Source organism: Chrysemys picta, chromosome 18 (assembly GCF_011386835.1).
Source record: "Chrysemys picta bellii isolate R12L10 chromosome 18, ASM1138683v2, whole genome shotgun sequence".
NCBI lineage: Eukaryota > Metazoa > Chordata > Testudines > Emydidae > Chrysemys > Chrysemys picta.
Window position 1 is genome coordinate 2503922 of NC_088808.1, and position 24844 is coordinate 2528765.

At 51.3% G+C, this 24844-nt stretch overlaps 1 protein-coding gene across 1 annotated transcript; it reads left to right on the forward strand.

Annotated features, from left to right (window-relative positions):
- Positions 1 to 375: 375 nt before the first annotated feature.
- CCDC183 (coiled-coil domain containing 183) lies at positions 376 to 24429 on the forward strand. Its single transcript, XM_024110375.2, has 12 exons — positions 376 to 596; positions 1926 to 2093; positions 3106 to 3210; positions 10377 to 10499; positions 11068 to 11196; positions 12432 to 12492; positions 14205 to 14305; positions 16234 to 16394; positions 17555 to 17720; positions 22022 to 22150; positions 22864 to 22960; positions 23930 to 24429. The coding sequence occupies exons 1-12, from the start codon at positions 450 to 452 to the stop codon at positions 24064 to 24066; spliced, it is 1524 nt and encodes a 507-aa protein (XP_023966143.2). The 5' UTR covers positions 376 to 449; the 3' UTR covers positions 24067 to 24429.
- Positions 24430 to 24844: the final 415 nt, after the last annotated feature.

Here is a 24844-nt window from a genome sequence, read left to right on the forward strand (position 1 = left end):
CAGCTCTCCTCCTGCTTGCCTCCCTCCTTGCCCCCTTTGGATCCTTCTCCCCGTCACCCTTGTGCTGCCTTCCAGGCCCCCTGCCCCCATGCCGACCTCCCCCAGCAGTGACCCTTGTGTGCTCCCAGGGTCTCAGCTTCTCCCACTGGCTCTGCAGTGCAGTGTGAGCTCCGTGGGGCAGGGCTGTTTCCTCATGGACCAGAGGCCCTGAGCGCTGAGAGCACCCACGCTAGTCAGCCGGGGGCGTGGAAGTTCAGCCCCTCTGCAAGGCAGGTTCTAGAAGGCTCAGGAAGGGAATCAAAAAATGGAGGCCCCCAAAATGTGTAGACACCTTCGCCTCACCCTGCCTTGCTTTCAGCCATCAGCAGATGAGGATGCTCTGGTAGCTGGGGTCTGGGAGGCGGTCAGCCCTTGACTGGGAATAATGCATTAACAATTACTGTGTGCAGATGCACTCACAGATAATTAGTAGTAGAACTTTGATCCCAAGTTTCTCTCTGCTTCTCTCCTGCCCACAGTACGACCAGGTGACGATTTCCCAGGCATGCTGGGATCAAAAGCACTTGAAGATGCATTTAGCCAGGAGCACCGTGGAGGTAATTGGCAAAGCACACACCCAATCTCTGGCATTTACTGCCCAGCGACAGAGCAGAGAAAACGGGTGTGGGAGGGAGGGAGGAGGCCCTAAAGGAAATTGCCCTTCTCCGTGATACGTCAGCAAACCTCTGCTCCGGGAGTCTGTACTGTAGTGAGTTGGGGAGTGTGCGTGTGCACACGCATGTGTGTCCCACCACCCTGTGCTGGATGGAATCAAAACTCCTCGGCTGTGTGCCACAGACCCTATACTGCTAACAGTTACTGGAGATTCTCCTCTAGCTCAGCTGGCAGGGCCTTTGTTTCTGGAGCAGGAGGGGCTGTGCTGTTGTCACAGAGAAGATCTGAACAGTGGCAGTGTGCAGCAGAGACCCCAGAGAAGGTTCATGTGGCTCCCCTCAGTTACAATGTGTTCCTGCCAGTCACACAGCTACTAGCAGTTCGAAGGCTCGTCACTGTGAAGAACTGCCCCAGTGCTGTCTCCACCCTAGCTAGGGACCTTCCCTTCCTGCTGGATTCAGGACATGCCAGAGGTTAATATGGGAGCAGCAGGGGCTACAGCATCAGCTCAGCTGGCCCCTCACTGCTGGCAGATCAGGGGTTGCTTCCAGCTGCAGTGGCCCTGTTGTCCTTTGGCAGGAGCAGCACCAGGGAAAGGAGGGGGGCTCTGTGGGCACAGGCATGTGCTACTGATTTCCAGGCTTTCGTGGGATTAGAGCATCAGACTCTTTTATTGACTTTATGGGGGAGGGATAGCTCAGTGGTTTGAGCATTAGCCTGCTAAACCAGGGGTTGTGAGTTCAATTCTTGAGGGGGCCATTTAGGGATCGGGGCAAAAAAAAAGTTGGGGATTGGTCCTGCTTTGAGCAGGGGGTTGGACTAGATGACCTCATGAGGTCCCTTCCAACCCTGATATTCTATGACTTTCAGTTCCTGATCTGCATTTTGCAAAGAGCCCCTGCATGTTTGTCAGCACAGCTTGCATGGACTCCAGTGACGGGTCCCACTCTTTACACTGGGCCAAACTCACACCCCAGAGCCCAGATCTCCCAGCCTGCACCCCACAGGACTCCAGCTCGAGGCTCTGTCTGACATCTATCTTAGGGCTTATTCTGCTGCCTGTCACTGTGGTATCTGGGCACCTACCATGCACAATCAGCAGCTATCCTGGCCATCACCTCATCCCTGGCTCTCCTCCCTTGGGGCTCTGCCTATTGCAAGGCTGCCTTTGGGCTGGCGGAGGGTGAAGTGGTTCAGAAGCTCACTTGGGGCCAAACCCTCTGCAGTCTGCTTGTGGGTGAGCCCACCCAGTGCCACTGTGTCTCTTTCAGGCTGCCCGAGAGAAGCTGCAAAACTCCATCTTTGACAGGATGAACGTGCACAATGTGCTGCTGTACGAGGTGACGAGGCGGGGCGGGATGCTGGAGGAGCTGCAGCGAAAGCGGCAACACCTGGCAGACATGGAAGGAGCAGACAGACAGGGCCAGATACAGCTGCAGGTGACAAGGGCTCAGCTCCAGCAGAAGACTGTGCATGCCAGAAATCTGTGGTCATAGCAATGGGCCAGGTCCCGGGAAGGGCTGAGAACTTGCTGGTCTAACTGACTTCAGCTGGACCTGCAGGGGCCTGGGCATCTCTGGAACCAGCCCAAGATGTGGCTTGTTTTGGATGAGGGTTCGCTCTGGACAGTCCCCATGTCCTTCCATGGGCACTCACACCCATGCAAGCACACTCATGCATGTGCATACTCGGCCCATACATGCACCTGTGCTCACTTGCACTTCTGCACCCTGAAGGCCCCACATCACAGGGACCTTGTTCCAGCTGTAGAGGCCTGGATGAGGAATCCCCTGAGGAGTCCATCTTTAATTCTAGTTCAGCCAGAGGGGTAGCCGCAGAGTGATCCCAGACCTTCCCTGCCTGCCGAGACTGACCCCACTCCTTCCACTGCAGCCCTAGTACCCAAAGATGTGCAGCGGAAGAGAACCTGGGCCCAGTAGAAACCAAACTACTAAAGCTACTGGGCAGGAGCAGCAAAGAGAGCAGATGAGAGGCAGATCTGAAACCCTGAAACCCCATTTCCTGGGCTCATGGACCCAGGAGTTCCCAGGCTGGCTGCCCTGCTCTGTACACCAGCAGCACATGGCCTTCCCACCGCCACCCCTAGCTGGAAACCATTATCAGCGTCCCTCCCATCCCCTGTACTCGCCAGAAGAAAGGAGCTCACACAGTCAGTGGCCTGTCATGGGGAGGATGCTGGGCTTCAAATCCGTGGCTAAGGGCAATGCAACTTGGAAGAATCCTATCCTAACCCGGGGCTGTGTCAAAAAGAGATTTTAAATGAATATAAAGCTACTGGAGCACCAAACTAATTGGCCCTCCCCATTCCTGAGGGTTCTGGAGCCCTAGCCAGCCAGCCCCGGGGCTCTGAGTCGGCCCATCTGGTCCCCAGGAGCATTCTCATGTCCCAGGCAGCCCAGCGAAGCAACACAAGATCCTTCTCTGTTGCAGGTGATTCGTCAGCTGGAGAATAACATAGAGAAAATGCTGATGAAAATCAGGACTGGTGAAAAGATTTATTACCTGTATCTGAAGATGGTGGATTTCCTGAAGGATGTGAGCCTCCTCCCCCCGTATGATCTCCTTAGGCTACCGTATGCCCCAAACAGGAGTATAATGCCAGCTTAGGGCCCAACCCTTTGCCACTGGTGTGGGCAGGATCAGGCTCTAATTCATTAATTTAGAGCAAAAGTGTTGTGGGATGGGACTAGAACCCACCTCGTGGACCATGGAGTAGCATAAAGGAGCAGTTTCAGGCATTGGCCAGAGGAGATCACTCAAGGCAACCCCGTGTCCATCTGCCAGGCTCTGGTTCCTTTCTTCCCTTTCTTCCCTGGCTGGGAAATGGCTCAGCAAGCAGGGCCTCTTCTTCTTAGGAGGGAGAATTCTGAGTGCCTGGGTGAGACCCCCATCTGTGCTTCTCCCCCTCTTTCTGCAGCTCTCTTCTCTCTTCTCCGGTGCACAAGGACTTCAGAATCCAGATGCTCTCTCATGAAGGAGACCTCAGACAGGTCCAGCCAGTGGCCATTCCTCTGGGGCTGGCTCCCAGAGCCACCTGACTGGCTCTTCTCTTTTTCCTGCCCTGTGCTGAGTTGCATGTGCTCTTTTCATAAAGGGATAAGGGAGGCCAGGCCAGACGTCTAAGCGCTAGGATCCTTCGCCTGTCCTTGTGCAGCCTCTGGCCCAGTGCCGTCATGCTGAGGGGCAAAGGGCTCCAGCTGTCCTCTTCTTGTCAGAGTCGCTGGCTGAGGCACCCAAGGACTACGTAAAGAGAACAGAAAAGTGGCTTCCAGGCATAAGACAGCCCCCACTAAGGGCAGAGGAGTGGGGGAGCAGTATTGGGCCAAAAAGGCCTTGCCCCCCACAGCTGCTGGACATGGAGCCCTGGCAGTCTGGCGGGAGGGAGGGGGGAGCGTGCATGGAGGAAAGATTGGCTGCATGATGGCAGACAGGCTGTAGTCACTGAGCAGAGCAATGGATCGGGGAAGGACTGGGACTGGGAGTCAGACTCACCTGGGATCCCCTTCCTGTGACTAAGGGGGGACACCTGGACTTTGTGGGTGAGTGGGAAGCACCCCCCCCACACACACACACACCTCAACTGAAGCCCTCAACTAGTGAGACTGTTTAGACATAAGGCTGGAGCCATGCCCCAAACTGAAGGGAAACAGGGAAGGTAGGAAGTGGCCCAGGGGAGACTAAGCTGAAGTGGCAGCCAGAAGGGACTGAGTCACCCCTTGCCTCTCTCTCCTTGGGCCCTGGGCCGGACCTGGGGGACAGGGAGGGGCCGTGTCCTCCTATGCTTCCTTCTCTCTTCCCCTGGCCTTCTGGGTGGCAGGTGACAAACTGTGGGTTGGCTGCTGGGCCCCCAGAGTGCTTGGAAGAGCTGCCTCCAGGCTCGGAGAGGCTGCCTGCAGACTGACCACTAGCTCAACTGGCTCCTGAGTGAAGCCTGCTACATGAAAGTGGGGCAATGTCCCGCTAGTGTGGGGAACTTTCCTGGCTTATACACGACCCTGGTGGAATTGGCTGGCGAAAGGATCTGAGTCCTCGCTCCCACTCCCTTTACCCAGAGGCCTGCCTGATCTCGAGGGCTCCCCTTCCACTCTCCTGTGTGGCAGAGTCCTCATAACCCCGACAAGGCTGGGCCTAGGATTCCTGGGGAGCTCGACCCCCCACCTCCTCATGGTCACTTAGGGCAGGGGCTAAAGTGTCCCCACTCCGGGGGGCTCCCTCTGTACTGGATGCTTCAGTGACCCACTGATCATTCCATACAGTTCAAACAAATACAATTTATTAAACAGTAACTAAGTAAAAAAATCAGGAAAAAATGGGGAACGTGAAAGGAAAACCCGTCCCCCTGCTCTGCGGCCTGGGGACGTCACAACCAGCATCTCTGGAACGTCCGGGCAGTTCACAGTCTGCCCCTCACACGGCCCAGGCCCCTGCCCAGGCCCTGGCTGTGCTGCAGGGACGCTGCGGGTCGGACACTTGCTCTGGCGGTGGCCACACACCCTCAGGCTCTAGGTGGCAGGACCCTTCTTCCCAGCGTCAGCCCCTCTGTGGGGTTACGATCCCCCCAAGTCTGCCCTGCAGGGCCTCTTGGCTGGGGCATCTCCCTGTGCTGGGCCCGCTGCCCAGGGTCCCCCATCACTCTTCCCATCTGCCCACCACACCTGGCCCCAGCCCCAGCCCCAGCTCCAGCTCCAGCTCCACTGTGCCACAGCACGGCTGCTGCTCTGCCTCCAACACAGCTCCCTGGGCTGCTCCTCTGGCCCCTCTGGCTCTGGTTGCTGCAGCTCTGCCCCCAGCACAGGTCTGCTCCCTGGGCTGCTTCTCTGGTTCTCTCTGGCTGACACGGCTCTGCTCCCCAGCTCAGCTCAGGCTCCTGCTCTCTCCTTAGCTCAGCCCCACTTTGTCTGACTCAGGCAATTCCAGCTCACCCAGAAAACAGGACCCCCGGTCTCCCGACTGCCTCATTCGCCTGCCCACCTTGTCAATCAGGCTGACCTGGAGCGTTGGCCTCTCCCCATTGCTCCTGGGGACTGTCAGTCTCAGGGTCCTGATTTCCCATCGACCTGTCCCTTTTCCTTTTGGTACTGGGAGCTAGCCAACCAAAAAAACCCAGGAGTTTTAGTAAGGGACCAACAGTCCCCTTATATTCAGTAACCAACAGATCAGTTGTAGGCTGTTCCCTTTCTTCCTTCTGCCTCCTTCTGGATGGATCTCTAAAGTACACAGTGACTCTGAAACCAAGAGGCCAGCTAAATGTTTCAATTTACCAGGAGAGATTGTGTGTATGTGTTTCAATTCTGTAATCCTATGCCATTCTCACTAAGTGAGCAGTGACTGCATGAAGTACAGAAACAAAGTGGATATTTTCAAGGCTGAAATGAAATAGGAGGAAATGATAGCTCAGGGGTGAGAGCACTGGTCCAGTAAACCAGGGATCATGAGTTCAAATCTCACTGGGGCCTTGGTCAGGTAGGGTGTTTTTTTATTCCTTGACTTTAGCAAAGCTTTTGATACGGTCTCCCACAGTATTCTTGCTGCCAAGTTAAAGAAGTATGGGCTGGATGAGTGGACTGTAAGGTGGATAGAAAGCTGGCTAGATCGTCGGGCTCAACGGGTAGTGATCAATGGCTCCATGTCTAGTTGGCAGCTGGTTTCAAGCGGAGTGCCCCAAGGGTCGGTCCTGGGGCCGGTTTTGTTTAATATCTTTATTAATGATCTGGAGGATGGTGTGGACTGCACTCTCAGCAAGTTTGCAGATGACACTAAACTAGGAGGCGTGGTAGATACACTAGAGGGTAGGGATCGGATACAGAGGGACCTAGACAAATTAGAGGATTGGGCCAAAAAAACCTGATGAGGTTCAACAAGGACAAGTGCAGAGTCCTGCACTTAGGACGGAAGAATCCCATGCACTGCTACAGACTAGGGACCGAATGCTAGGTAGCAGTTCTGCAGAAAAGGACCTAGGGGTCACAGTGGACGAGAAGCTGGATATGAGTCAACAGTGTGCTCTTGTTGCCAAGAAGGCTAACGGCATTTGGGGCTGTATAAGTAGGGGCATTGCCAGCAGATCGAGGAACGTGATCGTTCCCCTTTATTCGACATTGGTGAGGCCTCATCTGGAATACTGTGTCCAGTTTTGGGCCCCACACTACAAGAAGGATGTGGAAAAATTGGAAAGAGTCCAACGGAGGGCAACAAAAATGATTAGGGGTCTGGAGCACATGACTTATGAGAATAGGCTGAGGGAACTGGGATTGTTTAGTCTCCAGAAGAGAAGAATGAGGGGGGGGGGGATTTGATAGCAGCCTTCAACTACCTGAAGGGGGGTTCCAAAGAGGATGGAGCTCGGCTGTTCTCAGTGGTGGCAGATGACAGAACAAGGAGCAATGGTCTCAAGTTGCAGTTGGGGAGGTTTAGGTTGGATATTAGGAAAAACTATTTCACTAGGAGGGTGGTGAAACACTGGAATGCGTTACCTAGGGAGGTGGTGGAGTCTCCTTCCTTGGAGGTTTTTAAGGCCTGGCTTGACAAAGCCCTGGCTGGGATGATTTAGTTGGGAATGGGTCCTGCTTTGAGCAGGGGGTTGGACTAGATGACCTCCTGAGGTCCCTTCCAACCCTGATATTCTATGATTCTATGATGCTTCCAACCAACGAGTGGATCAATCCCTGGTGGTTGTAAAACTAAGCTGTCTCTATCGTCTGTAACAGAAACCAAATGCCCGTTAGCATTTCTGAGACACCTTATCAGCCACGACATAAGTCTTTCCCTGCAGATCCCTTTGGGGAAAAAGGCTGCGCTCTCTGCTCATCCTGGTTTCATGCTTTTCAGTGGTTCAATGGTTGATGTTCTTCAAAAGACCCCCAAGAATGTCGGGCTCATGCTAAGTTTTCAGTACTCTCAGAAGAAAAGAATAAAACAGGAAGATCCTAATGGAAATACTCAGTCATACGTGGTATCTTGCCAGACAAGGACTTGCACTGGAAGACCATTATACTGAACAAGCTGAAAATGGGCCTTACCTGGAGAGTTCAACTGCAGTTGTATTCAGTTGCTTTGCTTGCAGACAAATGTGATCCTGGTATTTCAAAGGGGCTGAAAAAGAGTCAAGACAAATTCCCAAGCCAAGTTATTCAAAATGAGATAATGGACATGGTGGCTCTTAAAGTGGGGAGGGAGATTTCTGAGAGGGTTTCTAGGCAGTGGTATACAGTGATGATGGATGAAACAACAGATTTCTTCAACAAAGAGCAAGTGGTTTTACGCCTACAATATGTGGGTGATGAGCCGACTGTGCATGAAGAGTTCATTGGATTGTACAATGTGGCCTCCACATTGACAGAGGTGATGGTATCAGTTATTAAAGGTATTATTGTGCCTAAATCTGAGGATCAACAACTGTCATGGACAATGCTGTGACGGTGCCATTAATATGGCAGATTGTATCAGATGCAGCAACCAGATTGCAACAGGAGGAATCACGAGCATGTCAGGATACTATTAAAAATAATACTTGTTGCAGGTTCAGGAGTAACTGCACCTATATTCCCCCTTGAAGGCATGCACTTAAAGTTTCAGGCTTCCAGCCATCACCTGTCTCTGGGCAGGGTCCTTTGTCTCACTCCCTTCTGCCTGGGGGGTGGGGTTTAATGCTGCACAGCTCTCTGCCTTACACGGTGATATCCCCAGCAAGCCAGTCTGCCTGCAGGCCAGTGCCTGTGCTTTGCTTTGTCTCTGAAGGCGATGACCAGTGTATCGCCAACACTTACAAGCTATAACCCAGCTCTGTCTAGGCAAGCACCTTTATTCTTGAGGTAAAAGTATCACAGAGAAAACGTATAAAAACAATAAACAGATGTAAACACCCACTAAACATACCAGGAGTCACCCTCAGTCTTATGGGGCCAAAGTCAAGGCCCTCCCAACCCTTCAGCAGGATTGGGGCCCCTTGGACAAAAGTTCACATCCATTTGCCGGATTGGAGAGAAGGCCCTGGATCAGTTCAAGCTCATCCTTTTATACCGAAAGCCCTTTCTTCGTTTTCTAATCTGTGGAAAACCCAGCTTGAGCCAGTATATGCAAACCACCCCAGGGTGGTGCTTCTCTGGGGTTGTTTCCAATCCCCAGGAGTAACCACCCCCTCTGTTTTTAGTTCCTGGAGGCGCTGTGGTAACCCTGCCCCGGAGAAGAACACAATCATATAGAAACCATTCATAAGTTTAATACAATGGTCCCCAAAGCTACTGCATGGGGTTGCAATGTCTGTCACAATCCTATCCTGTAAGATACTCTTGAAACCATTTACGAAATTACAGAATGAAGTAAAAAACTCACCCAAACAAGATACTGTACTTCAGGACATAAAATATGAAGTGTTCAGTACACCAGCAAACATCTGTGTCCTCTGTCCAGCAATGGACTCTCTGTGCAGAAGCGTTGGCTTCATTTGAGAGCTACCTTTCACTGTGGGCAACTTGAGAGGTTGCAAAGGATGCAATGAAAGATTCTGAAATTAGAGCTCAGAATTTAAATGGAAAAGTTAAACTTCCTCTTGGTATTTGTGACATTCTGTACCTTGGAGGAACACCCAGCACCCCCATGTTCATCCTTGTAAAATAATTGTGTGGTATCCAATGCAAAGTTTGTCGTGTCGGGTGTCTTCAGAAGGCTCATGATGCATTGAGCATTGTTGTTATAGTAATGTTACAGTAATGTCATAGGTTATAATTTCATGTATATAGTTATGAGACTGAAAATGTGTCTTCAAGGCTTAAAATAAACTCAGGCAAAAACTCTCCAAGAGCAGAGAGGCAGTTCACACCTCATCAGGGCAGGTATGGGACAAACCCAGCCCAGCCTCACAGGAACAAAGGACGCTGGCCTAGGCAGCAACAAAAGAATCTTTTGGACTTCGAGTGAGTCACCCCCTTTCCTTTGGCCAGTTTGGGACTGCGATAAGGTAATGCTCACCTGACTCTCAAGGAGAGGAGGCAAAGCCAAGAGGGAAGAAAGACCATGACAAAAGGGAAAGACATTTGCCATGCTCGCTCTCTCTTCCACCTACATCTACAGACACCACCATCAAGCGACTGAAGCGCTGATCAAAGGGGAGAGCCTTTCTGAAGAGCAACCAGCCAGCCTGTGGTGAGAAGCATCTACGTTTGTAAGGGCACTGAAAGTGTTAAGATCAGTTTAGAATGCGTTTTGCTTTTATTTCATTTGAGAAAATCTGACTTGTTGTGCTTTGACTAAATCTCTCTTTTTGTAGTTAATAAATGTGTTGGTTTATTCTACCTGAAGCAGTTGACTACACCCATGACATGAGTGGTACTAGGTGGAGTATGATCTGGCCAGTTGGGAATTTCTTTGGCGCCGGCTCTGCCCCACCAACATAGGGCTGCGTCAGGAGAGAGAGGAGACGTAATGGGAGTGGGGGGAGGCAGAATTGGATGGGGTGAAACTTTGCTCCCCTTCTTAGTTGGCCTATGGTCCCTTAGCATCCAATGCCCCCGCCCCGTACCTGTATTGTGCAGGAGAGAATCTGGCCCAGGATTTTTGCTGTTGAGTTCCTTGTTGATTCCAGAGGTGGTTCCCCCATTCTCCATTATGCTGCATCTCACTAGGGAGGGTGGGGGCACAGGATTGTACTGCACCAGCATGTCCTATAGGTGGTGAGACTTGCTGTCTGTGTCTCTGTGTCCTAGGAATTAGCCCAGCTCCCTTTGCAGCTGGACGTCCTTCAGCACATGGTAGAAGTCTACCAGGTGGAGCTGAAGGGCATGAGACTGATGGCTGTGGATGCCACCGAAGCGACAGAAGCAGCCAAGGTGAGAACTCTGCTTGGGAATCAGGTACTGGGCATGTTGGGAGAGGTCCTGGCTCAAGGGCTGCAGTGTCTGTTGCATGCAGTGACCTTTCCAGCGATGACTTAGGCCCCTTCTCTGGCCTTGCCATAAAGAGCAGAACTGGGGATTCCAGTGCCCACCAGGCTCCTCCTGCCCCACACCTGGGTGCTGGGGACAGCTTGCTGAAAGCACTAGGTATGAAATACCTAGACAGGTTCAAACCCTGGCTGCTCCAGCATTCCAGGCAGTTTATTTTGCGGAGAGTCCTTTGGAAAAGACCTTAAAAGCTGAGGCCCTGCCTGCTCTGCACAGGCACTAAAGATCCCAGGGCACATTTCATAGGATGTGGGGGCTTGCCGAGGCATCCTTGGCCAAAAATACCCCCGCGCTGTGCAGTGCGCTATGGGCCAGTTGTCTGCCACGCTCTGCCCCAGAGGTGGCTGCATTGCAGTAGTGCTGTGGGGATGCAGCTTGTGCAGTACTTTGGCATGGAAGGGGCTTTATTGATGTGATGATTGTTATTCCCTTCCCTGGCTGTGCCACACTCCAGACGGACATGACCAATATGGAAACCGAATTCATTGCGGAGAGAAGGTTCAGGGAGAATTCCCTAAACTTCCAAAAGAAGCAGATTGACAGGATCCGGGTCAAGGATGCGAGCGAGCGGCACAGGAGAGTGGTGAGTCCACGTGAGCTATGGGCTCCATGAGGAGCAGTGTGGGTGATGTAGCCCTGGCCCTGACTCCAGCCACTGCAGATGGACCTGTCCTAGGCGATTCTCTCCTTTAAGTCAGGAGGGCTACTGCTGGAAATGGTGCTCTTTGGATGAGCCAGAAACCCAAGGCCTGGCTCTTGGTTACAATCATCCTTTGCCCCCATCACTCCTTCCAGCCATGGGTCTTCAAACAGAAAGAATGAAGCCTCTCAACCTCCCGTGAGGTAGATCAGTACCATTATCCCCACTTTACAGGTGTGGAAACTGAGGCACGGAGAGGGGCAGTGACTTCTGCCAGGTCACAAAATGAGCCTGTGGCAGAGCTGGGACTAGGACCCAGGAGTCCTAGCGCTGCACTATAACTGCAGGACCATCCTCTTCCTCATACAAGAAATGAGTTGTTATCCCCAGTGCCGGCCAGGTCCCAGCTTGGGTAATGACATTCACCTACTTAAGGCTCCCCCTTCAGGTCACTTGGAGAAATTGTCCTTCTCGCCTTAGCCAGAAAGCAGTAGGAGGTCGCTGGTGCAGGATGGGTGCTATATCCCACCCCAGAGGAGGCCACATGACAGCATTGGCTCAGTGAGTGATGGCCACATGTGCTGGGCCTGATCCCTGTGACCCTACACTTGTGTCATGGCTGACACCTTGGCAGAGTGGGCCTGAAACACAACCGTGGCGTTTTACAGTTTCTCTTCCCTGGTGTCAGCAACAATGCAAGGTACACGGCCCGGGGCCTCAGGCCAGGAGGCGTCAGTGGACTTACTCTGGAGTTACTCAGAGGGGAAGGATCGTCCAGTGGTTCAGGTGCTGATCTAGGACTTGTAAGACCTGCATTCACCTGTCTGCTCCTCCACAGATGCCCTGGGTGACCTTAGGCAAGTCCCTGGGCCTCCGCTCACCATTTGTACAATAGACACAATACAACTGCACTGCCGCACAGGATAAAGACATTAGAGATTGGGAGGCAGCCAGATACTGTGGTGATGGGGGCCAGATAAGCACCTAATCTAGCCAGAACCTGGCCCCTGTGTATAAAGTGCTTTGGGATCCCCCTGGCTGAGAGAAGCTACATATCTAGATCATTACCTCTTGGGTTTGCTCTGCCCTGAGGCCAGTTTGGCTTGGCGTGGTCCAGGTGCCTCATTTCCTCCTATGCTTTTCTATGACTCATTGGGTTGCTTCTAATTCCCTTGCAGCTGGCCAGGCGAGAGCTCAATGTGGATTTCCCAGTCCTGATATTGCGTGAGTCGCTGAAAGGTGAGGTTGCATTTTGGCCAGGCCCGCTACTGGAAGCTTCCTCTGCTGTGCACATGCTGATGGAGAGGAGGGACTGGAGCCCAGTACCCTGAGGGGTTTGAGTTCGTAACTCCAGGAACTGCTCCAGGGTGTAGCATTCGTAACTCCAGGAGCTGCTCCAGGGCGCAGCGTTCGTAACTCCAGGAGCTGCTCCAAGGTGCAGCGTTCGTAACACCGGGAGCTGCTCCAAGGTGCAGCATTCGTAACACCGGGAGCTGCTCCAAGGTGCAGCATTCGTAACTCCAGGAGCTGCTCCAAGGTGCAGCATTCGTAACTCCAGGAGCTGCTCCAAGGTGCAGCGTTTGTAACTCTGGGAGCTGCTCCAAGGTGCAGCGTTTGTAACTCTGGGAGCTGCTCCAAGGTGCAGCGTTTGTAACTCCGGGAGCTGCTCCAAGGTGCAGCGTTTGTAACTCCGGGAGCTGCTCCAGGGTGTAGTGTTCGTAACTCCGGGAGCTGTTCCAGCGTGTAGCGTTCGTAACACCGGGAGCTGCTCCAGGGCGTAGCCTGCTGAAAGCTCAGGCAGCATCCCCAGTCCACTGAAAATAGGTGTTGGCCGCTGCCTGAGGCAGGGTATCAGGCGGTGGAGTATGAATATCCAGCTTGGAGATGAACAATCCTGGTTTCTGGGAGTGGCTATTTCTCTTCTGCCTGGGGTCTTTTCCCAGAGGTCACAGTCAATGAGTATTCGTCACTGGTAGCTCCGGGTGGGAGACATCTGCTCCCATGCGACTTCATCCTGCTCTTGTTGAGGTTAATGGGGACAGCACTGACCCCAAGCCTGGGTAAAATTCAGCCCAACCCAAGGCTCCCTGCACCACTTAAGCCTCTTGGTGGGGCACCACTATGTGGGCAGTGTTATGTTCATGGAACACACACAGAGAAGTTAGATAAAAAACATAAATATTCTTGCTGGAAGTTGTAATGTGAAACAACTTTATTTCTTAGATTCCAGAACAATAACACACAAGAACCAAAACCAGAGAGAGACAAAGCAGGCTGTTCCCTACAGCAGAGAGACACAACTTACTCCACCTCACTCTAGGCTGGCTGGCTGCAGACTGGCCGCTCAAGGGCCAGATTGCACACTTCCCTTGCACAGAGCCCCCTTAGCCTAGCTAGCCTACAAGCAGAACCAGGAAGCCCCGTACAAATTTAATAGTGATACTCGGTCCTTTTGACACGGTTGTCAATACAACTCGGGGAGCTGCCTCTGGGCCCCTGCATATCAGGAACGGTTTTTCTTCTTTGGCCTTGCATGGGGACGGACAAAGGGACCTGGCTCAAGGGTGGCATTAATGTGAGAGACAGATCTTGCTAGGAGCAGGGCATGGTTAGCTAAGGAGAGCCTGTCTTTGTATTCGAATGCTTAACCTAGTGTTTCATTGGTCAAGTGGGTTGTCCCTGGCCATGTTGCTGTAGATTTGTGGGGGGGGGGAGTTCTGGGAGGTTTTAGGGAATGTCTCTCTAGCTCTTATCTGAACTCAGTTGTTATTTTATACCTTGCCCATAGACTCTTCATTCCTGCTGCTCCAACCGCTGGCCGTCATTCGGATGTCATTCCGTGACCCCCTGCACGCCTGCCCTGTTCCACCCCCTCCTCTGGCCACCAAGCCTGCCCCAGACTGGGGGATATAACTCTAGTCTTCTCTCTGCTGCTTCCTCCCCACGCCTAGGTGCAAAGCTGGAGGCCTCCAAAGCCCAGATTGAGCATCAGGCCCAAGTGACGTCTGAGGTAGACAAGATAAAGTGTGCAGTGCAGTGCTCACACCTCTGGGTAAGGCACTCAGGGCTACGTGGCTTGGGGGCTTTGCTTCTAGGGAGGTAATGCCAGATTGTCAGCCCTGGAGGCCAAAAGCTCCTGTCCTGTGTGGACATAGGTGCTGGAACTAGGGGTGCAGGGGTTGCTGCTGCACCCCCTGGCTTGAAGCGGTTTCCATCATAGACAGGGTTTACCCTTTGGGTCAATGGGTCTCAGCACCTCCACTCTACCAGTTGTTCCAGCATCCCGGGGTATGGATAGCTTCCCCCATGCCATGCCCATGTCCTTGTCCTTGTCCTGCCAGGCCAGGGATCAGCTAAGAGCATGGGTGTGCCTCTGCTAAGGAGATGTAATATTCATACCAGGGTGACTATGTGTATGCCCGTGTTGATCCTCTGAAGCGTCTAGGGAATGGTATCCCCAGAAGCCTGAGCAGACTTGCCCAGAGCTGAGTGCTTGTCTCTCTCAACACCTCTGACTGCTGAGAGCATCCTGGCAACTCTCTCAGGGCATCCTGTGTGCTGGGAGCTGCTGTCTGAGCCCCCTTCTGCCTTGGCACAGAGTGGCTGGACAGTGTGCTGCTCCTTTCCTTCCCCGTTTGCTCCAACTTACCAGAGCAGTTTGATTTGCAGAGCTAAGGAAGCAGCAGACACTGTGTCGTGAGGGGACGAGACCCTTGGGACGTGCGCCAAGGGAAAAGAGGCGTCAGAGAGTCAGATCCGAGCTCCTGACTCAGCTCTGAATTGGAACTGTTGCCTGATTAAGGACTGAGGAGTGAGTCCAGTGCCAGGATCTGGCCCACTAATGCCAGGCCCCAGTAGGCAGGGATGGCCTTAGACAAGGGCTAAGAAGCCACCTGCAACATCTAAGGGTCTAATGTGGGACCCCAAGGCCACAGCCTGTTGCTGCACTGCTCCTACTGAGGAGTCCCTCCAATGAGCCCCCAAAATAGTGATAATATCCCGGTAACTGGGCAGTGCTGATCTCACATGCTCCAGGGTGTGGCCTGCATGGCTGGCATAAGCCCCCCGCACTCCGAAAGTGGAGCTGGGATCATAGAATCATAGAATATCAGGGTTGGAAGGGACCTCAAGAGGTCATCTAGTCCGACCCCCTGCTCAAAGCAGGACCAATTCCCAACTAAATCATCCCAGCCAGGGCTTTGTCAAGGCGGGCCTTAAAAACCTCTAAGGAAGGAGATTCCACCACCTCCCTAGGTAACCCATTCCAGTGCTTCACCACCCTCCTAGTGAAAAAGTTTTTCCTAATATCCAACCTAAACCTCCCCAACTGCAACTTAAGACCATTACTCCTTGTTCTGTCATTAGGTACCACTGAGAACAGTCTAGATCCATCCTCTTTGAAACCCCCTTTCAGGTAGTTGAAAGCAGCTATCAAATCCCCCCTCATTCTTCTCTTCTGCAGACTAAACAATCCCAGTTCCCTCAGCCTCTTCTCATAAGTCATGTGTTCCAGCCCCCTAATCATTTTTGTTGCCCTCCGCTGGACTCTTTCCAATTTTTCCACATCCTTCTTGTAGTGTGGGGCCCAAAACTGGACACAGTATTCCAGATGAGGCCTCACCAATGTCGAATAAAGGGGAACGATCACGTTCCTCGATCTGCTGGCAATGCCCCTACTTATACAGCCCCAAATGCCGTTAGCCTTCTTGGCAACAAGAGCACACTGTTGACTCATATCCAGCTTCTCATCCACTGTGACCCCTAGGTCCTTTTCTGCAGAACTGCTACCTAGCATTCGGTCCCTAGTCTGTAGCAGTGCATGGGATTCTTCCGTCCTAAGTGCAGGACTCTGCACTTGTCCTTGTTGAACCTCATCAGGTTTTTTTTGGCCCAATTGTCTAATTTGATCTCATAGGTCCTGTATTCTTCCTGGTCTGATGCATTTTGTTTTGATGCCTCCTCCTTCTCCCTCCTGGCCAGGATATCGCAGGGAGGTTCCTGGCCCAGCAGAAGACTGGGGAGAACCTGCAACAGCAGATAGTGGAGTGTGAGCAGAAGCGTGAGGAGCTGGAGGCCAAGCTGAAGGAGCTGGAACTGGAACGTGCTGAGCTGAAATTCCACCAGACCCCAAGCTCCATAAGGTACATATTTACCCCTGCACATTGATGGCTGGGCTCTGTGCTGCCACCATCTGCTCCTGGGTCTTCACCCTGATGACTTAGCTTCTGACAGGAGGGCACATCATAGAATATCAGGATTGGAAGGGACATTAGGAGGTCATCTAGTCCAACCCCCTGCTCAAAGCAGGACAAATCCCCAGACAGTTTTGTTTGTTTTGGTTTTTTTACCCCAGTTCCCTAAATGGCTCCCTCAAGGATTGAGCTCACAACCCTGGGTTTAACAGGCTAATGCTTAAACCACTGAGCTATCCCTCCCCCATGTTGCAATTCAGGCTCATAGAGTACATTTTCTACCATGGTTGGTGCCAGCCCCATATCTACTAGTGCTCTGGGTGTGAGGATGGGATCTGATGTCCTCTAAATTGACACTAAACTGGGAGGAGTGGTAGATACGCTGGAGGGTAGGGATAGGATACAGAGGGACTTAGACAAATTAGAGGATTGGGCCAAAAGAAACCTGATGAGGTTCAACAAGGACAAGTGCAGAGTCCTGCACTTAGGACGGAAGGTCCTGAGGTCCCTTCCAACCCTGATATTCTATATTCTTCTAAATCCTCACAGCCTTCTCCCTTCCCCCCACCAACACACTTGGTCCTCTGCATTTCTGCAGGGCACATCTTTAATTCCCCTGGAATCCTATGCATTGTATGCATCAGTGCTTCAAAAGCGATGACATGGCATCTGGGGCAAAGGATTTTGGTATGTGTCCGAGACCCACAAGTGCTACTGCACATAGCTGTGCAGAACCAAGGGCATTCTCAGCAGCAGGCCTTCACTTCCAGAATTTGCCCCTCCTGGAAACACATGAAAGCCAGGCTCCAGAATCCCAGGCAAGGTGCCCACTGGTTAGATTTCCTCCATGCCTGCCCTTTAACATTGCTGTGGTTCAGGATTTGCGGCGTGTGTGCTCCTGTCCAGTGTCTGATAGTGCTTATCTAAGCCATGTAAAGAGCATCCAGATGCTGTGTGGATGGGGCTCCATAAGTATAATCCGAATGAATAACAGCCTCCCTTGGCCCTGTGTGTGTGCGTGTGTGTGTGTATACGCGTGTGTATGTATGTGTGTGTGCCTCTGTGTGCATGTGTGTGTGTGTATGTGTGCATGTGTGTGCATCCTCTAGCTCTAGGAAACTGGCGGAAGAACTGAAGAAGAATTTGGAGGCGGAAGAGGTCCGGCTACACCAAGTGCACACCCAAATGCTGAAGAATCAGGAGCTTCTGCTCAGCTTTGAAAATGGCGTTGACAACCTCCTAATTCGCCTGTGCGGGATCACTGTGCCTGGCCATGTATGTGCCCTAAATCCCCTCCCTCCTGCCCTTCCTGTCATCGTGCAGAGCTGGGCTGGGCAGGAGAGGGCTCTCTGCTCCTACCTCTTCAGCATCATGTCATTTGCTTTGGCAGCTTGTAACTAAGCTCACCCCCAAACCCACTACATCATCATCGCCACCTTGTCATTCCCACAGAGGAGCGGTTCTCTCCCTCAGTCGTGGGCAGTGTATTGCATGCTCGCTCTCCATGCTGCTACAGCAGCCTTCACAAAGCTGTTGACACTCCTGGTACAACTCTCAGCATCAGCTTGGTGTGCCCGCCCCGTGTCTCCTCCGCTTTTCTGGGCTACTAGTGTTCCTCCACTGGGAATGTGCCCTGCACCTGCCTAGCCCAGCATTGCTCTGCTCCCAGACCTGGGTCAGTGTGGGGCCTGTAGACCCCATCACACGCTCAGACACAGCAGATTGCATGCTCTTTCCATTTCCAAAGGCCAGAAAATAGCAGGGTTCAAAAAAGAATTAGCCAAGTTCAGGGGGGAGAGGTCCATCAGTGGCTAATAGCCAGGATGGTCAGGGCTGCAACCCCATGCTCTGGGTGCAGGGTTGATAGATTCTTCCTAAAAGTGTGTGTGGGGGTGAGGAGGGCACAGCTGCCCATGCAGCTCTTACCCCAACCTGACTCCGGCTTCAGGCCTGGCCTGACGGTGGGGCCCTGGGGGCCAAAGAGCTGCAGCTGGGTCATGGTAAGAGCCGTCTGTGCCGCTGTGGGGAGCTGCAGAGCCTCCATCCGCCTGGAGTGGGGGGCTGGGACACAGGCCAGAAGCTGCACTCGGGCCTCCCCACCCCGGGTAGATGGATGGTCTGCAGCTCCCCACAGCTGCCCAGGCTCCCTGGACACTCTTATCCGGGCTGGGTTTCAGCTGGCTGGGGGACGGGGGCTCGTGGAGAAGAGAAGGGGCAGGGGACCAGGGCCATGGCAAAAAGTGGACGGACCATGGTCTCTTGGCCTCCCCTGTTCTGGCGCCCCAATCTGGGTGTCCCTAGCCTCTGACAGCCAGAAGCTTGGATTGGATGGCAGGGGATGGATCACTTGATGATTGCCTGCCTGTGCAGTTCATTCCCTCTGAAGCACCTGGCATTGGCTCAGCCACTGCTACGTAGCTATTTGTATGTGTACTAGCTCGATGAGAGAATGGGTATGCAAGCAATGCAGACATCACCTAAAAGGGCTCTCTTCCCCACCACTCAAATAGAAGTTCCCCTCCTAAAGATTAATGGGACAGTTCACTCTGCTCAGAGCTCCTGCTTCATGCTGGCTGGCTGCAGACTCAGGCAGACCTTCCTGCATCAGTTTATGTCTGGGTCATATTTTGAAGAGTTTTTTTAGACCCGCAATAAAGGTCTCCCTACGGGATGGGGAGCAGGCAGATACTGGACGCAGCATTGGTATATAATACTCTAAATGCTCTTCATTGATTATAAAACAAACCTTACTCACTCCACATTCACACCCCAAACATACTATACTAGACTCCAAAGGTCAGAATGGTCCCGATGGCCAGTTGAGGTTCTTATGATCTTATGCGGGGAGCCAGCAAAAACCACATCTATATCCACATGGGACTCTGGATCAATAAATGACTCTGATTTGCAGAAATCATAGGCACCATTCATAGTCCATTCCATCGCGTCCTCGTTTCTTTGCCTTTGTTTACTAGGCCTTCTACCCACACACAAAGATACTGTATATACTCGTTCATAAGCCGAATTTTTTTAGTAAAAAAGGGAAGCACCAGAGAAGGGGGTCGGCTTATGAATGGGTATAGAGAGGGAGAGGTGGGACACCGCCCCTCCCCCCAACAGAGGGGGCAAGGAGAGGCAGCACAGCCAGCAGACCCAGAAGGGAAGAGGCGGGGCCAGAGTCTCTCCGCGTCTGGCCACGCTGCTCTCCCCCCAGCCTCCGAAGCAGCTGCAGCTCCGGGGCTGGCAGGCTGCAGCCGTGCCGCTCAGCCCCACCCCCCAGAGCAGGCTGTGGCCGCACAGCCCGGGTGCCGGAGCACGCTGCGAGCGGGCTGGGACACTGTGCTTACTTAGGTTTACCTCCGTGCCTGCGGACGCTCGAGGTAAACAAACCATCTCGGCCCACCAGTGGCTTATTCTGATAGCCCGGGAGCCAAAGTTTGCCGACCCCTGAATTATAGGGTTGGCTTATGAATGGGTCATAAAAAAATTCCATTTTTACTTAGCCATCTTGGGGGAGTCGGCTTATAAATGAACAGGCTTATGATCAAGTATATATATGGTATATTGATATCTATATCATCTATATATATATATCTTTGGAATTGTGTGGGTAGAAGGCCTAGTGTATGTGTATATATATATATATATATATATATTAGAGCTGTCAAGTGATTAAAAAAATTAATCGCGATTAATCATGAGATTAATCACACTGTTAAACAATAAAAGAATACCATTTATTTAAATATTTGTGGATGTTTTCTATATTTTCAAATAGATTGATTTCAATTACAACACAGAATACAAAGTACAGTGTGCACTTTATATTTATTTTTGACTACAAGTATTTGCACTGTATAAAAACAAAATAAATAGTATTTTTCAATTCACCTAATACAAGTACTGTAGTGCAATCTCTTTATCATGAAAGTTGAACTTACAAATGGAGAATTATGTAAAAAAAAGCATTAAAAATAAAACAATGTAAAATTTTAGAGCCTGCAAGTCCACTCAGTCCTACTTCTTGTTCAGCCAATCGCTCAGACAAACAAGTTTATTTATATTTTCAGGAGATAATGCTGCCCGCTTCTTGTTTACAATGTCACCTGAAAGTGAGAACAGGCATTCTTATGGCACTGTTGTAGCCAGAATCACAAGATATTTACGTGCCAGATGCGCTAAAGATTCATGTGTCCCTTCATCAGAGACTGCTATAACATGAAAGATATGGCAGAATGCAGGTAAAACAGAGCAGGGGACACACAATTCTCCCCCAAGGAGTTCAGTCCCAAATGTAATTAACGCATTATTTTTTTAACAAGCGTCAGCAGCATGGAAGCATATCCTCTAGAATGGTGGCCAAAACATGAAGGGGCATATGATTGTTTAGTATATCTGGCATGTAAATACCTTGCAATGCCAGCTACAAAAGTCCCATGCAAGTGCCTATTCTCACTTTCTGGTGAATAAATAAGAAGTGGGCAGCATTATCTCCCGTAAAAGTAAACAAACTTGTTAGTCTTAGTGATTGGCTGAACAAGAAGTAGTACTGAGTGGACTTGTAGGCTCTGAAGTTTTACATTTTTTTGTTTTTGAGTGCAGTTATGTAACAAAAAACCTACATTTGTAAGTTGCACTCTCAGGACAAAGAGATTGCACAACAGTACTCGTATGAGGTGAATTGAAAAGTACTATTTCTTTTGTTTATCATTTTTACAGGGCAAATATTTGTAATAAAAAATAATATACACTTTGATTTCAATTACAACACAGAATACAATATATATGAAAATGTAGAAAAACATCCAAAATATTTAATAAATTTCAATTGGTATTCTATTGTTTGTGTGATTAAAACTGCAAGTAATCGTGATTAATTTTTTTAATCGTGATTAATTTTTTTGAGTTAATCGCGTGAGTTAACTGCGATTAATCAACAGCCCTACTATATATATCTTTGGAATTGTGTGGGTAGAAGGCCTAGTAAACCAAGGCAAAGAACCGATAGATAGATAGATAGATAGATAGATCCCAACGGTTTCTCTGCAGCAGGAGGGCTCCAGGCCTCCTTTGCTTTCTCTGAGGCTGGGGTTCTGGAGTTCAGTAATGTGGCAGTTGCAGACAGAAGGCCATGGACTCTCACTGTACCAACCATGGCAGAACAAGCTTTCATTTCCCCTCGGAATGAACAGGAGAGGCCAAAGGTCATGGGAGGTTCAGGATCTCCACAGAGCCTAGCGCTGAAGCTGGGTGGCCGAGCTCAGTGTGTGGCTGGAGCTGGGTGGCGAATGCCCCAGTCTCATTGTTTGGGCCCAAATCCAACATGCGTTTCAGATGCTAAACACATCCCAGTCGGTGGGGCTGCAGCCATGTGGGGAAAGGCACTTTATAAATGTCCCTCTGCCCAGCACTCGGCCTAGACAGGCAGTTCCCCAATTGCCGAGGCCTCTCATCCCATCCTGAACCTCCTGGGTGTTTGTTCCCACTTGCTGGTTCCCTCTGCACCCCAGACACTGGCCCTGGAAGGAATCTCTGGAGGCGGCATCATCTATATCACTTTGTCTCCTTGCCCCTAGGGTGACATTCGCGTGGACACCAGTGACACTTACGACAAGCTGCAGTTCTGTGAGACAAAGCTGCTGCACTTGACAGAGGTCATGACCCACCTTCCATCCTACAACTTCAGCAGGGAGGAGAACAATGAGGTGTGCTATTCCTCCCTGGCAGGCTTGGGGGCCTTCCCCTGAGAGGCTGGGCCCAGGCAGCAGGACAGCTGCATTGCTACTGAAGTCCCCAGGCAGCAGTTCTCCTCTCTCTAAAGCCTGGAGGAGGTCCCAGAACACAGTTGTGCTGATGGGCTGGAGATACCCAAACTTTGCCCAGCTAAAGGGGCTGCACTGGTAACTTGCCAGGAGCTCCCAGGCACATTGCAGCTGCCCTCATCTTTCACTTTTTTCATGTGTGTATAAGTCTCTGCCAAGCAGCATCTGAGCACTGTGCAGTAAAAATAGTGCAAATCAGGGAACTCAAGAAGCAATATCTAGCAACCAGAGACTCCGTGTCCCAGCCATGTGATCCCATTGTGATCCCAGCAGCCTCCAGAGTTTAGTAGTGCTTTACACCCAGGTTAGCTGACCATCCTGGGCTATAGGCTAAAGCTAGTCACACTGAGTACATGCCTCATGCCTTGGATGGGCTTGTACTCCAGTGGCTAGCCTCGCCCACTGCTCGCACCTCTGCGGCTATGCTCCATGTTTAGCATGCTAGCTTGTTCAGAGCTCACATGGGTATGTCTCCATGAGCTGGAAAATTACCTCTTCTTCTTCTGCTGGAAATGTAGACATACCCTGTGTCCATTGCCCCCCTCTTCTCCCCCTCCCCACCTATGCAATATTTAACCTGAAGTGTTTTTTTACAGACCTATATGAAAGTTAGGAATTTCCTGGAGGAAAGTACAAGGAATGAGCGTCAGAACCTGAAGATTTCTTTTGAGGATGAAGAAGATGCTGTTAGAGGTATGAAGATCTTGGAATTGGGAGAGCACTGAGGACCTGTAGTTAGAATGGAGATCTCAGCCAGCAGCTGGGAAGAGCTTTCAGCAACATTCACAACAGCCTCTCCATCCTCTGTAACTTCAGGGTCCCATCAACTGCATTCCACTGAAGGATCAGACATGGACCCCCATTGGCTAACACAAAATTGGTGCTGGTCTAGAAATCTGCAGTTGCCAGTCACTTCCGTGGCTCACCGAATTTGTGTGTGAAGAGCCACAACCCTCCCTTTAAGGCCAAGGGTTCTCACTACAGTCTAGGGGATTTCAGGATGGTAGGAGAGTAAGAAATGGACAAATCTTATGGGCTACTCCTCTGAACCCTCCATCAGCAACCTCCAGTCAAGGGTAAATATCTCTCACCTTTTATCTATGTACATCCTCGCCATCAAAAACGAGGAGTCAGGCCTCCAAAGGCATCAGATTGGCTTAAACCTCATGCAATTTTAAAGACTAATTCATGTTGAGGTCTGTTTATTCACCTTCTGCTGTTGGAACCTCAAGTTTTTTAGCTTTATTCTGCAACTACTACAGCTAGAAACTTAGGTTCCTTTAAATGAAAGCTGAGATTTACACATAATCACGTGGCTCCAGGAGCTGGAGCGTTATAGAAAACATCATATGAAGTGAGAAATAGCAACACTGCAATTATTTTAGTGATCTGAGTCCTGACAACTCAGGGTCTGAGGCACTGGGAATGTAGCTTGCAATGAATGTACTGGCAACTGCACTCTGCTGGATAGCACCAGATTTCTTCAAGCAGATGTGATTGTGCTGCCCACTGCCGGCTTGAGGCCTACAAAGATGCCATAAGCCCTAATACTAGTGACCTCTGCTGGGGATTTAGCCCCCAGGTGTTACAGCTGAAAAGCAGCAGCAGCTCCAGTGCCACGTGCTTTCCCAGCCTGCTTCACTCGGCTTTGTTCTTTTGCAGATGCCTTTGATTTTGCTGACATTGACCACAGCTACGTGCCCAACCGGGACGAGATCAAAAAGCAGGGTGTGCGCCTGATTGAAACCATGACCAAGGCTGCCAAGAAGAAGCAGCGAGGAGGCCGGAAAGGCGCCTAAGGTCCAGTGCTACCATATCACACCAAAAGCAACTTTATTTCAGACTCAATAAAGCACTTCACTTTCCTCGGCTGGCCTCTTGCTGCCCAGGCCCACTCAGCGCCATGAGACGCTGTCGTAGGGCGCCAGGGCCAGGCTGGTGAGGGCCCAATCCTGTCAGGTGCTCACCTTTGAAATACAAAAAACAAACAAACAAACCCTCCACAAGGCAAGCCCACCGCAACCCCAACTCCCACCCACAAGGGAATTCCACAACCCTGCTCCTTTCAACAGCCAGTTATAGTATCTAGAGAGAGAACCCAGAGAGAGAAGACTGATAACACTGCTTGTGACTCAAGCCCTCTCTCACACACCCACGCAGTGCACTTGCGTCCGTCCTCGTGGGCAGACAGCTGCTGTGTTTGCAACAGTTTTGATCTGTTGTCACTTAAACTGTGGAAGTGGGAACACGGCAGCATCGGTAGCTGGACACAAACTATTAGCATGAGCTAGCCCAATGTACTGGGATAATATTGCAAATCTTTAGACCCACTTTAAAAAACCCAGTAGATTCACTTATTTTTCTGACAACTGGAAAATCCATAAAAAAACCCAGGCAGGCCAGTGAGACACTGGCCAGGGGTGGTACTCCCAGGGCTGAGCGCCTGCACCTCCAGGGGCTCGGCCCCCTCGCCCTGCGCGAGCCCAGCCGCCGCGCGCCGCTACCACGTGGGGAACGGGCCCGAGCCACGCGGCGGGGGCGGGGCTGAGTGGGCAGAGCCGGGCAGGATGGTGGGGT

What these genes read in the sequence shown, in the direction of transcription:
- CCDC183 (XM_024110375.2), top strand. Translation starts at nt 450, where the DNA reads ATGCACTCACAGATAATTAGTAGTAGAACTTTGATCCCAAGTTTCTCT. An exon ending in AGGGCCAGATACAGCTGCAG is followed by an intron (nt 2,094 to 3,105) that starts GTGACAAGGGCT and finishes TCTCTGTTGCAG; the next exon opens with GTGATTCGTCAGCTGGAGAA. An exon ending in TGAAGAAGATGCTGTTAGAG is followed by an intron (nt 22,961 to 23,929) that starts GTATGAAGATCT and finishes GTTCTTTTGCAG; the next exon opens with ATGCCTTTGATTTTGCTGAC.